Source organism: Melitaea cinxia, chromosome 16 (genome assembly GCF_905220565.1).
Source record: "Melitaea cinxia chromosome 16, ilMelCinx1.1, whole genome shotgun sequence".
Lineage (NCBI taxonomy): Eukaryota > Metazoa > Arthropoda > Insecta > Lepidoptera > Nymphalidae > Melitaea > Melitaea cinxia.
This window is the reverse complement of record NC_059409.1, coordinates 15935323-15948185: the sequence shown is the minus strand read 5'-3', so window position 1 is coordinate 15948185 and position 12863 is coordinate 15935323. Positions and strand designations below refer to the sequence as shown.

General features: G+C 37.0%; 1 protein-coding gene across 1 annotated transcript in view; it reads left to right on the top strand.

Annotated features, from left to right (window-relative positions):
* Positions 1–9675: 9675 nt before the first annotated feature.
* Positions 9676–12863, top strand: part of LOC123661029 (xanthine dehydrogenase-like) — a 28828-nt gene continuing 25640 nt past the window's right edge. Inside the window, exon 1 of the mRNA XM_045596043.1 lies at positions 9676–9784. Within this exon, the coding sequence (XP_045451999.1) occupies positions 9742–9784 (43 nt within the window). The 5' untranslated portion in view covers positions 9676–9741. The remainder of the gene's footprint in view (positions 9785–12863) is intronic.

Below are 12863 nucleotides of genomic sequence, written 5' to 3'. Positions count from 1 at the left end.
GTGTCGTAAGAGGCCACTAAGGGATAACAAGGTTCCACTACCACCTTGGAACTTATGGAGCCGACCGATGGCGGGAAAACCATCTAACCGCTGGCTTTGAAATACACAGGCCGAAGACGGGCAGCAGCGTCTTAGGTGCGACAAAGCCAGCCCTGCGGTCACCAACCCGCCAGCCCATTGTGGTGACTATGGGCAACACACATGAGTTCACACATTTTTGACGTGAACTTGTGGAGGCATATGTCCAGCAGTGGACTGCAATAGGCTGAAATGATGATCTAACGAGAATTTTTTGAGTTAATCCTAAAATGCGTATTTCATTAACAATTTTTTCGACTTCCTACGTTGTATTAGATACTAGTAGTTTCTTGTAATATTATTTTTTAAAGTAAGCTGCGACAGGAAATGTCTTACTTAAAACCCGGAGTAAATTGATAGGGGAAGTATCCCAAAGTTAGAGAAGTTAACAACATTGCTGTCAAGTTGTGTTGTGTTACAATGATGAGTAAGTGAAACACCTTGATACGCTTTGTTGAGAATGGTGGTAGGGTTTTTTTTGCGCAAGCGATCCCGTAGTTCCTCCAACTTCGTGTCGAAGACGGCCATCGCAAAGGTTTTAGTGGGTAAGAATCCCACATAGCCCGTTTCTACCCCAAGAGCCGGGCATCTTCTTGAAGATTTCCTCTGCGTAAAAAAAAATGGTGGTACGGTTTGTTAGAGTCAACTGCTTGCGATGTTCTTTTTGTAGCAAAGATCTAGAAAAAGTTAACCGCTTTATATAATGCGACCTCACTCTTGTTTGATACTTTAATGGTAATAAACGCAAATAAATGCTTCACACTCAACGGCGCCCTGTAGGATTTTCTCCTCTGTCGAGAGTCCGGGAACACATCACACAAGAACAAACGCCCAGACTACGACAAACATCTATCTATATGGCCAATACAAATGTCTAGTGGCAGCGGGGATTGAACCCACGACCGCCAGCGCAACAGCCAGTGCTGTGACTTCGACGTCAACGAATCGTCAATTGTATTTTTTGGAATGTTTTATAATTTATTGAAAGCTTAAATACACAAAAAGAGAGAGTCAGCTGCTTGAAAGCATTAACTGAACCAATAGTAAATCACGGATTACTTGACGCAGAAGATTCGTTTGAGTCGCTATGATCGTAGGAACGTAATAAATAAGTAAAGATTTCCGATCCTTCCTATTTTGTCTCGCGGTAAAGCGAAATTGACAAAATATCGGTAACGCGTTTTTATTTATCTGTAAAAAAAAAATTGCTCTATTAAGAATAACTAGTGGTAGAAATTCGACCATAATTATAAATAATTCAATTTGAAAAAACAAAAACTAATGAAAATAAAGAACCTTTTTTAAAAAAAAAATCAATTTGACTACAGATTTTGACTATCAAGTAGACAAGACAAAATAGTATAATTTGCACGTGTGTGTGTGTAATGGTTTTTTTTTATTATGTTTTTATATTAATATGTTTTTATGCATAATCAAAAAAAAAAAACATATTAACATTCTGCACTCCTTCTCTATGTAAACTATAAGTGTACGAAATTTCATACTTCTCCGTCCGCGCAATATTCGTAAAAAGGGGTACAAAGTTTTTGCTTCACGTATTACAATATAAGTATAGATAGATTACAAATAATACACTAGATTTGTAATCAACGTTTCAATAATTAGGAGTGATTGTTAATTATTACTTGGCTATAGTATTTAATTTAGCCTAACATTTATAATTGAAGCACGAGAGAGCTACCGGATGCAAAATTAATTATTTAAATCCTTGTATACTTTAAGACAGTTATTATATTTTTTAGGACATTTAACTTATTCGATATACAAAAATAATCATTATTATTTTCGTAATATGCAAAGATATATACGGACTAAATTCTTTTACTTCACAAAATCATAGATATCTATATTCTATATTTCAAGAACAATGTCGCTTTCAAATCTACTCCTATCTTAACGCCTGATTAAAAATAATAGCAATTACATTTTATGTAACATTCTTGAAATATTACCAAAAGGCACTATTAAATTGAAAAATAATTTTCGTAACATAATAATTGTAATGTTTTAATAGGTATTTGTATACAGTTTTAAGTTTAATCAATCTTTTGGATGAGTGTAAAATTTGCTATTGTAGCTTTAAACAAGGCTATTCATTTATAACAAATACACTCAGTATATGAATTTAAAAAAGAGTATTTTATCAGGTAGTCTATATAGGAAGACAATTTAAATATAAATAATATAGAATGTATGTAAGTTGTAAGTTTATATAAATCTATTTTTTAAAAAATATGTCTATTATGTTTGCGTATGAGTGTATTTATTCTTTTGTGTATGTATTATATTGTTGATATATTGAATTTATCGAATACTTATCTATTATTCTTCCTTGGTTTCCTTATATTGTACACTTTTCAATCCCTGCTACTATATCGTGTTCTGTGTCATAAGGTTGTCTGCAAGAAATGGCTCATCAGCGATAAGATCGCCTTTGTACATTTTTGTCTTCATTAGTTACCGTGTTTGTTTGTGCCATTAGTGTACAATATTTTATACGTTCGATTCCATTATAATCTATATCCTTAAAAAAAAGTGTGTGTGTCAGCTTCGAAGCACGACTGGAGTTTACTCCATCAGATTGACTAAAAAAGGCTTTAAAAGGCTAAGAAAAAGATTAATACCATATATCAAATGGTATATAAACGAATCAGTTAATAACGCCATCTATCATTCGATTGATGTCATTATTAGAATTGGGTTCCAATAGACGACGACGTCGTTTTTTCAGTAGTTTATATTTCCGATAGATGGCATTACGATAAACAATACCTATTATTATAAAGATAAAAAAAGTTACTTTACTTTGTTTTGGGATTTGAATAGGTACTATAACTTCGACAAATTTAAACAGAAATATTACACTAATAACAACAAGGTTTTATCAAGTTAACTGAACTATAACTATATATAATTACAAGCAATTAAACATTTTCTCTTTGTTATGCTTAATTGATCGCGTATGTTTTAATTAACCGACTTCCAAAAAAGGAGCAGTTTCTCAATTCGACTGTATTTTTTTTAATGTATGTTACTTCAGAACTCTTGACTGGGTGGAGCGATTTCGAGAAATTTTCTTTTGATCGAAAGGTGGTGTGTGGTCATTTGGTCCCATTTAAATTTATTTGAGATCTAACAACTACTTTTCGAGTTATATCTAATAATGCGTTTTTACTTGACGCTTTTTTCGTCGACCTACGTTGTTTTTATACCGCATAACTTTCTACTGGATGTACCGATTTTGATAATTCTTTTTTTGTTAGAAAGGGGATATTTCTAATTTAGTACCATGATAAGGAAACCGGGATCTGATGATAGGATCCCAGAGGAATCGAGAGAAGCCCTAGCCCTATGGAAAATCCGCAATAACTTTTTACTGCGTGTACCGATTTTGACCACCGATTTTTTTTTTATCGAGATCTGATAACTATTTTTAATCTTTGTAATCTTTGATAACGCGTAGTTACTTGACTATTTTTTCGTCGATCTACGTTGTATTACTCGTCGATGTAATTGAAGTCGATTTTTTTTTCGTTTGCGAGCAAACACAATTATATACTTACTAATGAATGCGCTGATCAAGGTAACGAAAGCTACGGTAACCCTTGATATGATTACAGCAACGTTGATTTTAATAATTCCATGACGCAGCTGTCACAACATTTTTTTTTTTTTTTTTTTTTGATATCGCAGGGTAACCCATTTACGGGTGATATCCAGGATGCCCGGGTAGGCATTCTTAGACCATATGTCGGCTTAGCACTTGGGGGTGCACTACCGACCAAAACCCCTGCGGGAGCCTTCAGCCGCTTAATTGGAGGGTCCCGGAACTGCAGGCAACAGGATCCCTCCAGCGACAGGCTGGCCTCGGCGAAAAGACCAGACTTCTCCTCCATGGGACTGTCCGGCTCACCTCTGAACAATCCCGACGACGCCATGTCTAGGAGGACCGGGTTCCCATCCCGGCCCGACATGGGCACAGGGGCGTTACTGGAGACGCATTAAGTAGCGCCTCCTACGCACCCCCGTTCGTCGCCTGCGGACGGAGGCCTCGTCGGCGGCCCCCTCTCTCATCCGCTCGTCGTTCTCCTTCTGGGACATTACTGTCTCGCAGAAGGAGACCATCGCCTTCCAGGACTCGTCGTCACCGAGCATCGCGGTGATAACGCTCGGTAGTGACAAGTCCCCTCCGAGGACTGTCGTCAGATCGCGACGTAGCGCCGCCCATCTCGGGCACACCTCGAGGGTGTGCTGGGCAGAGTCCACCGCCGCGCCACAATCGTGACATTCAGTCGTCGGCTCCCTTTGGGCCGTCCGACACAAGTATTCACCAAAGCAGCCGTGCCCGCTGAGAACCTGCGTCAGACGGAAGGTGAGGGGTTTGCGCTTACGGCGCATCCACCGCTCAAGGACCGGGCGCAAGGCAGCCGTTACGCGTGTGCCATACGGCTGCTCCACCAGGTCCTCCCCCCACCTCCGCATTAATGCTTCTTGCCCCATCCGGCGCACCCGTAGGATCCCGTCCAACGTGAGGTTCTCACCGAGAGCCCTCCTACCCGAGACGTATGAGTAGGTCTCGGCAAGGACCTCCGCCACGAGCTCCCACGGGGGGTCGCCAGCTAGAGCAGTAGCTGCAGCCCACGATACCGTACGATACCCCCGAATCACCCTCACCGCGATGATCTTCTGCGCCGAAGCTGTCACAACAGGTTCGATTCTTGTTATATATATAGCACATATTTTTGTATGCTTTATATTTGTATATCTATGGTCAATTATTGTCTAAATTTAGATATTAGATGTAGAGTCTGTATTATATAATAATACATTGAAATACTAAAATTGATTTCAAATGTAACATCCAACGAATACGCGGTTGCGTTCACACATTTTCTGTCATTTTCATAACGTGGCCTACAGGTAGCCTAGCCAGTATTCGGTGTTCATTATTGTATTTGATGTTTGTACAGGTGAGAGCAGACTTCAAAAACAGGATGTGAGATGTGCATACACATACGTCTTATTCTTGTGCGTCATCTTTTAGGTCTGTGACTAAGCGTCTGACGTACAGCGCCGCGTTGGTGCAACGGTCGCAGCCATGGATTGTTGCCTGGTGCGCTGGCGGTTGCGGGTTCGATTCCCGCACAAGACAAACATTTGTATTGATACAGGTGTTTGCCGTGATCTGGGTGTTTGTGCAGTCCTTGTGGGTCTCCCCACCGTGCCTCGGAGAGCACGTTAAGCCGTCGGTCCCGGTTGTTATCATTTACACCTGATAGCGATCGTTACTCATAGTAGGGAATATATCCGCCAACCCGCATTGGTGCAGCGTGGTGGATTAAGCTCTGATCCTTTTCCTACATGGGGAAAGAGGCCTATGCCCAGTAGTGGGATATTACAGGCTGAAGAAAAGCGAAGTACAGCGCTATAATGTTTAAACAGAGTTGAAATAAATGTTGAAATAGAGTGATCGAAACCTACTGGAGGTTGTTGTATGTGAGGATGTATATACATGTTGTTTGTTTCTACTTGCAATTAGCTTTCAACAATGATTCAAGATATATTATTAACCAACTTCAAAAAAAGGACGTTATCAATTCGAGGGCTTTCATATTTCGTAGTATTACTGGTCGTTGTAATTGAAGTCGATTTTTGAAGTGAAAACTTATTATGCCAACCGTACACATATTTTTTCGTTGGTAAGTAAGGCTGATCGGGTGAATTCGGGAACGCCGAGTGTAACCGAGCAAGAAAGATACAGATGCTGCTTTTCGCTGCTGAACGGTGAAAGGCTCGATCGGGTGAACTCGGGACTTATCGCGTTATTGTTTTATTGCGATTGCCAATGGAGTTTTTACTTTTGCTATGCGGTCCCAATTAAGCACGCACTCTATTATTATTACTTTTTTTCTTTTGTGAGCAGACATAATTATTTCGCTATAACTAATTTTGTTTATTTCGTTTATATTGACAACAAAATGTGCCAAAAGGAAAACAATCTTCGTCAATCTTGGAAATAACAGGCTGATGCGACAGAAGCGGAAAGACAAAGACAGCTGAAATGCATATTGTTAGTGGTTCAGACCGGAACTAAGTTGAATATAATGCGTTTTATTACAATACTGTCATTCCTTACAATCTAAAGAAAATATTTCCAAGGTAAACAGTAATGTATTAATCTCACGATATACGCATACATTTAAATATTAATGTAATATAGATAAGTAAAAGTTTTACAATATAGAAGATAACAGACAATGATGTAGGGGACGTGTTAAGGCGTGTCTTTTTGTGCACAATTGTTGATGGACACAGTAGGAAATATCAAGTTGTTTAAGTATAAGAACAGGGCTTCCTTGATCCTTCTCCTACATGGGGAAAGAGGCCTATGCCCAGTAGCGGGATATTACAGGCTGAAGCGTAAGAACAGGGCTTCTGAACTAAGTAACTATACACTTTACACTTAATGGTCTCTACGTCTTCGCCTGTAATATCCCACTGCTGAGTATAGGCCTCTATCCCTATCTAGGAGAAGGATCAGAGCTTAATCCACCACGCAGCTAGAATGCGTGTTAGCACTTTGGCAGATATATTTCCTACTATGAGTAACGATCGCTATCAAGTGTCTATGATAACAACCGGGATCGATAGCTTAACGTGCTCTCCGAGGCACGGTGGGGAGACCCACAAGGATTGCACAACACCCAGACCACGGAAAACATCTGTATGGCCAATACAAATATTTATGTGCGGCGATCGAAAATGATCCCTAGCCAGCGAAAAATGTTTGTCATGAGCGGTGATTGAACCAGCAAATGCACAGCCGGTGCTGTGGCCAACGCGTCATCAAAAACTTTTATTATCAAGACTTATATTTCACGGATACAGAGAAATTACGTTTGTGTGCGTTAAGTACGAGTATTTTAAACCTTAATTGCTCCGTCTTGTTTCGGAGACCGGTTACAAGTGCATATATATAAAAACAAACCATAAAATAACACATGCGAGAACGGAATTTAAATTTTGTTCTTTTTATATAAAAAGGTTATACGACGTTAGTACGACGCCTGTAGTCGAAATGCCTTATACACTTGCGTTTCGTATTATTTTAGTGTCATAGTGTCACTCATACTTTAGGGAATTCTGGACATTTTCGCGCGGTCACTTAGAACCGAACATAAAAAAAGGTCGAATTTCGACCATTGGGCGACCACTAGTAAATATATAATATATAAAATACACATTACATTCTTGTATGATTTTTTTTTAACTTATCGCCGTTTATACTTATACACATACATATCAATACATACAATAAAAATGTAACGGGTTGTTGTCTGTACATTTAAGATATATGAGAATAATATTATTGGGACCTTTATAAAATATATATACAAATAGCACCCAAAACAATGATTGACAGAATTTTTGCCTGTTTGTATGTGCCTTTGTGCTAATCTCATAAACGGCTTATGCAATTTAGATGTGCTTTTTACTTATATATTTTGGCAATCTGAGCTTAATATTTAGTGTTTGTTTCATGTCGATCGGTTCATAAATAAAAAAGTTGTGCCAATTTAAAGAATCACGTTGAACACGTAACGTCACTATTCCACGCGGACGAAGTCACGAGCACAACTTGTCTCAAATATATATGACACTTGCATGTATTACATTACTATCATATACACACAAAGCACCATATTACTATATATACATACTAGCGACCCGCCCCGGCTTCACACGATTACTCAAAAAGTAGTCATGATAATTATCTCGATCAAATTTATATGAGACCACATGACACGCCACCTTTCGATTAAAAAAAATAAACTGAAAGAAGAAACAACATTTAACATTTTTTTCTTAATAATAACTATTATTTAAATATTTACAATTGCAATATAATTCTCACAATCGTTTAATATGAAAAAACAGCTCCATAGCAACCAATTCGCAGATCAAATACAACTGAGGTAGGGCACAGCAGGAATTTCCTGCTTAAAATATGGAGCAGCCCGACTGGGGTAGTACCTCGACCTTACAGAAGATCACAGCAAAATAATACTGTTTTCAAGCAGTATTGTGTTCCTGTTGGTGAGTAAGGTGACCAGAGCTCCTGGGGGGGATTGGGGATTGGGTCGGCAACGCGCTTGCGATGCTTCTGGTGTTGCAGGTGTCTATAAGCTACGGTAATCGCTTACCATCAGGTGAGCCGTACGCTTGTATGCCGACCTAGTGTCATAAAAAAAAAAAAAGATCAAAGAACAATTACAAATTAAATAACTTAAATGAAGTGTGAAGCACTATGTTTACATATATTCGGTATGTTTACGTTAAATTAAATATTCAACGAATCTATACAAATAAATAAAATTGTAGTCTGTTTGTAATATTAAAATAACCGGTTTTTACTAAATGCCATATACCAAAATTACATTCCTTACACTTTTTGACTGTCTGTCTGTTTGTTCCGGCTAATCTCTGAAACGGCTGGACCAATTTTGACGGGGCTTTCACTGGCAGATAGGTGATGTAGCAAGGAGTAACTTAGGCTACTTTTATTTTAGAAATTTATTTATTTTATAACTCAGCGAACTGAACAACAACTTTTTGGGTAAATTCCACGCGGACGAAGTCGCGTGCACAGCTAGTGTGAAAATAAAATTAAAAATCTTTATTTATTTCGTTTAAGATTTTAATTTTATGTCCTGACTTTGACTTTGACATTGCTTTTTATAAATACACTTACGAGTGTATTATAAATCACTTAACAAACGCTTTACATTCAACGAACCTTAAATTCTATTTGTTAATTTTTCATTTAAATTTTTTCAAGTCTTGAATATGTATGATTTAGTAGCACAAAATAAAATATAAAATAAATAGCCATTTTAAAAATGATAAAATTATGTTAGTTAAAATTAACAAAATAAAGTCACTAGGCATAACCTTGTTACCGAGTATTGTGACTTTGGGAGTACACTCTACATATATATCACATGTTAATTATCCACGTAGGACATTATTATGGAAGGATTACACTTACAGAGAAGAAAAAAATGGCAATTATAGAGACTGCCGATAGAAGTGAAAGCTTAGAATTTTTAATTTTTAGTATTAAAATATGCACTAATCTTGCACAACGCGTCAGCTGTATATACATGTCAATGCACGAGATTTCACCTATCCAAAAAGCGTTTAATGCGTACAGCACACGGTCGCTGCGCGTGCGTCAGCTATGAGCATGTCGGTGACGCTAAACCATCAGATTTTCCAAGAAGTGCCCAACGCGGCAAAAAAAAAATTCAGTTCAAAAATAAAAAAATTGATTCATAAATGAAAAAGAAATATAGCAGTAGGTAGAATATAATAATAGGCAGATTTCCGGACGAGTTAGTTTAATCATAAAAAATGTTGATGACTGCAACACATTGGACAATTATTTTAATTGTGTTCCTTTCAGGATAGATTTTTGAAAAAATAACAAACCGCGACATCAGCTATTCGGAAAATAATGTACGTAAATGTATTAAATGTATTGATTTGTTTTAAAGTTAGGTCACGTGGGCTTCTTGCACTGACTTTAAGAAAGCAGGGTAGCAGGAGTCAGTCTGCCGCCTTATCACTAGCACAGCGGTCATGGATTGTATCAATTTTCACGTCAACGGTATTCCACATTCGGGTATGTGATTAACCGTTCGATTTCATTTTTTTTTTTTGTTTATGTGTGTGTATTACCGTTTTTATATTTGTGTATTGTATTGGTTTGTTGTAAACGTGTGTTTTTAGCAGTGTGATTTGTGTTGCGAAATTTATTAAATTCGATCGATTTAATTAAACGGTTATCGAATATTTTTTATTTTAATTTTTTTTTTCATAAATACCGTCAATTTTACGAATTAAATAATTTAATTAGATAAGGAAATTGATATTTGTCACATGCATGATAAATGTATTTATTAATATTATATACTAGCTGTGTCCGCGACTTTGTCCGCGAAGAATATTAACTTTGGACATCACTTTTTGGATATATCTTTTGGTTTATTTTTTGATTATAAACACCGTCGTTTGGGTGTTTACACATTCAACGTGATTCTTCAAATTGGCATAACTTTTTTATTTATGAACCGATTGACATGAAAGAAACACTAAATGTAAAGTGAAGCTTACCACATTTTTTTTTGGGTAAACCACATCCAAGGCCGTTTCAAACAGACAAAAACATTTTTATCATATATATCATATATATTGATGGTATTTAATTTCTGTTTTCGCATTCGAGATAATATTTGTTTGATTTGCACTTTTTTATTTTATGAATTGTTTAACGGACATTTTATTAATGTTACTAAATAGTTTGTTTCCTTAAGTATAAATAAACAAATAGTCTAAGATCCATGAGCCCCCAGACCTTACTTATTTTCTGACAAAATTAAACAATAGGCAGTATTAGAGAAAATCGAATGTATGACCGCTAGCTGAGACTGATGGAAAATTCGTAGATATCAGCTGCTAATGTAGTACGTGAAAATTCTATACAATTAAGTACAATTATTACGAGTCAAATTATTTCTTTATTGCCAGGTGGATGTAGAACACTCTTAGAGTAATCATGTGGTTTTCATCACATCACAGCAGCCTTTCGCAGTCCACTAATGGACATAGGCCTCCACAAATTCACGCAAAAATGGCGCATGTGTTTTGCCCATAGTCAACACGCTGGGTAGGCGAGTTGGTGACCGCAGGGCTGGTTTTGTCGCACCGAAGACGCTGCTGCCCGTCTTTCGTTTATCATTTTGGTTTTAATGCAGTTTTATTCTAATTACGTAATTAATTGTCATTTATTTCAAATCTGTTACTTATTAATGAAATTAACTAAATTAACAATTTGAATTTACAGTTATTGCTTAAGGCACATGCTCATCTAATAGACATAACACAACCAACACCAAAATAATACTTTTACTGTGTCATAAAATTTATAAAAAATTACTTATTAATCTCGAGGTCTTATCGAGTTATCACAGATGGAAATGGCATGTTCCATAGATAAATACCGACTGCATTGGTAACAATGTATTAATTTTAGCGGCACTCTTTTGTTGGATATAATTCGCGTCTCTCTACAGGTCTGGTTACTTTTTAGTTAATTGATGTTAGTGGTCGTGATCTTTGGAGGATCCACTAATAATATTTAGAATCAAGTGACGAAGATTTCGAGGAGAAAGTGACAGAATTCTAACTAAGGTAGAGTACAGCAGGAAATTTCCTGCTCAAAATATGGAGCAGCCCGACTGGGGAAGTACCTCGACCTTACTAGTCGTATTCCTTTAAAGTGGTACTTTCTAGAAGTGTTCCTTTTAAGGTATCCAGAGTTCCTGGTGAGGGTCAGCGATAGAGTCAGCAAGGCGCTTGCAATGCTTCTGGTGTTGCAGGTGTTTATTGGCTACGGTAATCGCTTACTATCCACTGGGGCGCACACTTGTTTACCGACCTATTCGTGTAGAAATATTTATATTCACAACCGACTGGTTGTTGCCCAAAACACAATAATATAAACAATGTATGTGTACCTATGTTTATTATATTTATTTTAAGCATATTGATTAAATTTGTATAATTTCGTTATCATTTTTTTTTATAACAACCGACCGAAGTTACTCAGTCGTGTTTTATTCTTAAAGGTTATCTGGAGAACGCTCAGCGACAACATAATTTATTGTTTATTTATATTTACATAATTTGTTTGCTGGCAGTAAACGAAAAAAAAGTTTGTTTGTTGAAAAAAAAAAACTGACTTCAATTAACAAACGAAAAAAATTAACAAACGACAATTTTCGAGGGTTCCTTTCGATTTCTTTGGGATTCCATCATCAGATACTGGTTTCTTTATCACGGTACCACCCTTGGGATATCTCCTTTCCAACAAAAAAGAATTATCAAAATCGGTTTATAAACGACGAAGTAATCCCCGAACTCACATAAAAAATAATATTATGTATATTACGGTCGAATTGGGTAACCTCGTCCTTTTTTAAAATCGGTTAAATAGAATAATTTGTTATTAATAATTATTGACGACGCGTTGGCGCAACGGTCACAGCTCTGGTTTATGACTGTTGCGCTGGCGGTTGCGGGTTTGATTCCCGCACAAAATAATACAAATGGTATTGGCCATGAAGATGTTTGCCGTGGTCTGGGTGTTTGAGTAGTCCTTGTCGGTCTCTCCACCGTGCCTCTAAGAATAAGTTAAGCCGTCGGTCCCGGTTGCTATTATGTACACCTGATAGCGATCGTTACTCATAGTAGGGAATATATCCGCCAACCCGCATTAGAGCAGCGTGCTGGATTAAAGTCTGATCCTTCTCCTACATGGGGAAAGAGGCTAATGCCCAGTAGTGGGATATTACAGACTTAAGCGTTATTTATCATTAGTATATTGGTAATATACAAATATGTATGTAATTTTAATGAAAGAACCTTTTCGGATTTTATCGCTACTTTCGATTACATTACAGCAGTGATGTACCTGAGTACTCGATTGTTATGATGCTGTAAATGTAAGTACCTCAATACTTACGACATTATGTTATTACGTGACCCACATTCTCAACCGACGATGCAATTGCGTAGTGTACTGTATTTATACAATTTGTATGTAATTACCTGTTTCTACGTAAAATAACTGCGAATTGTACGAGTTTCACTGATTTAATTCTTTAATTTATTTATGTATGTTTATTTATTCCATTACCCTT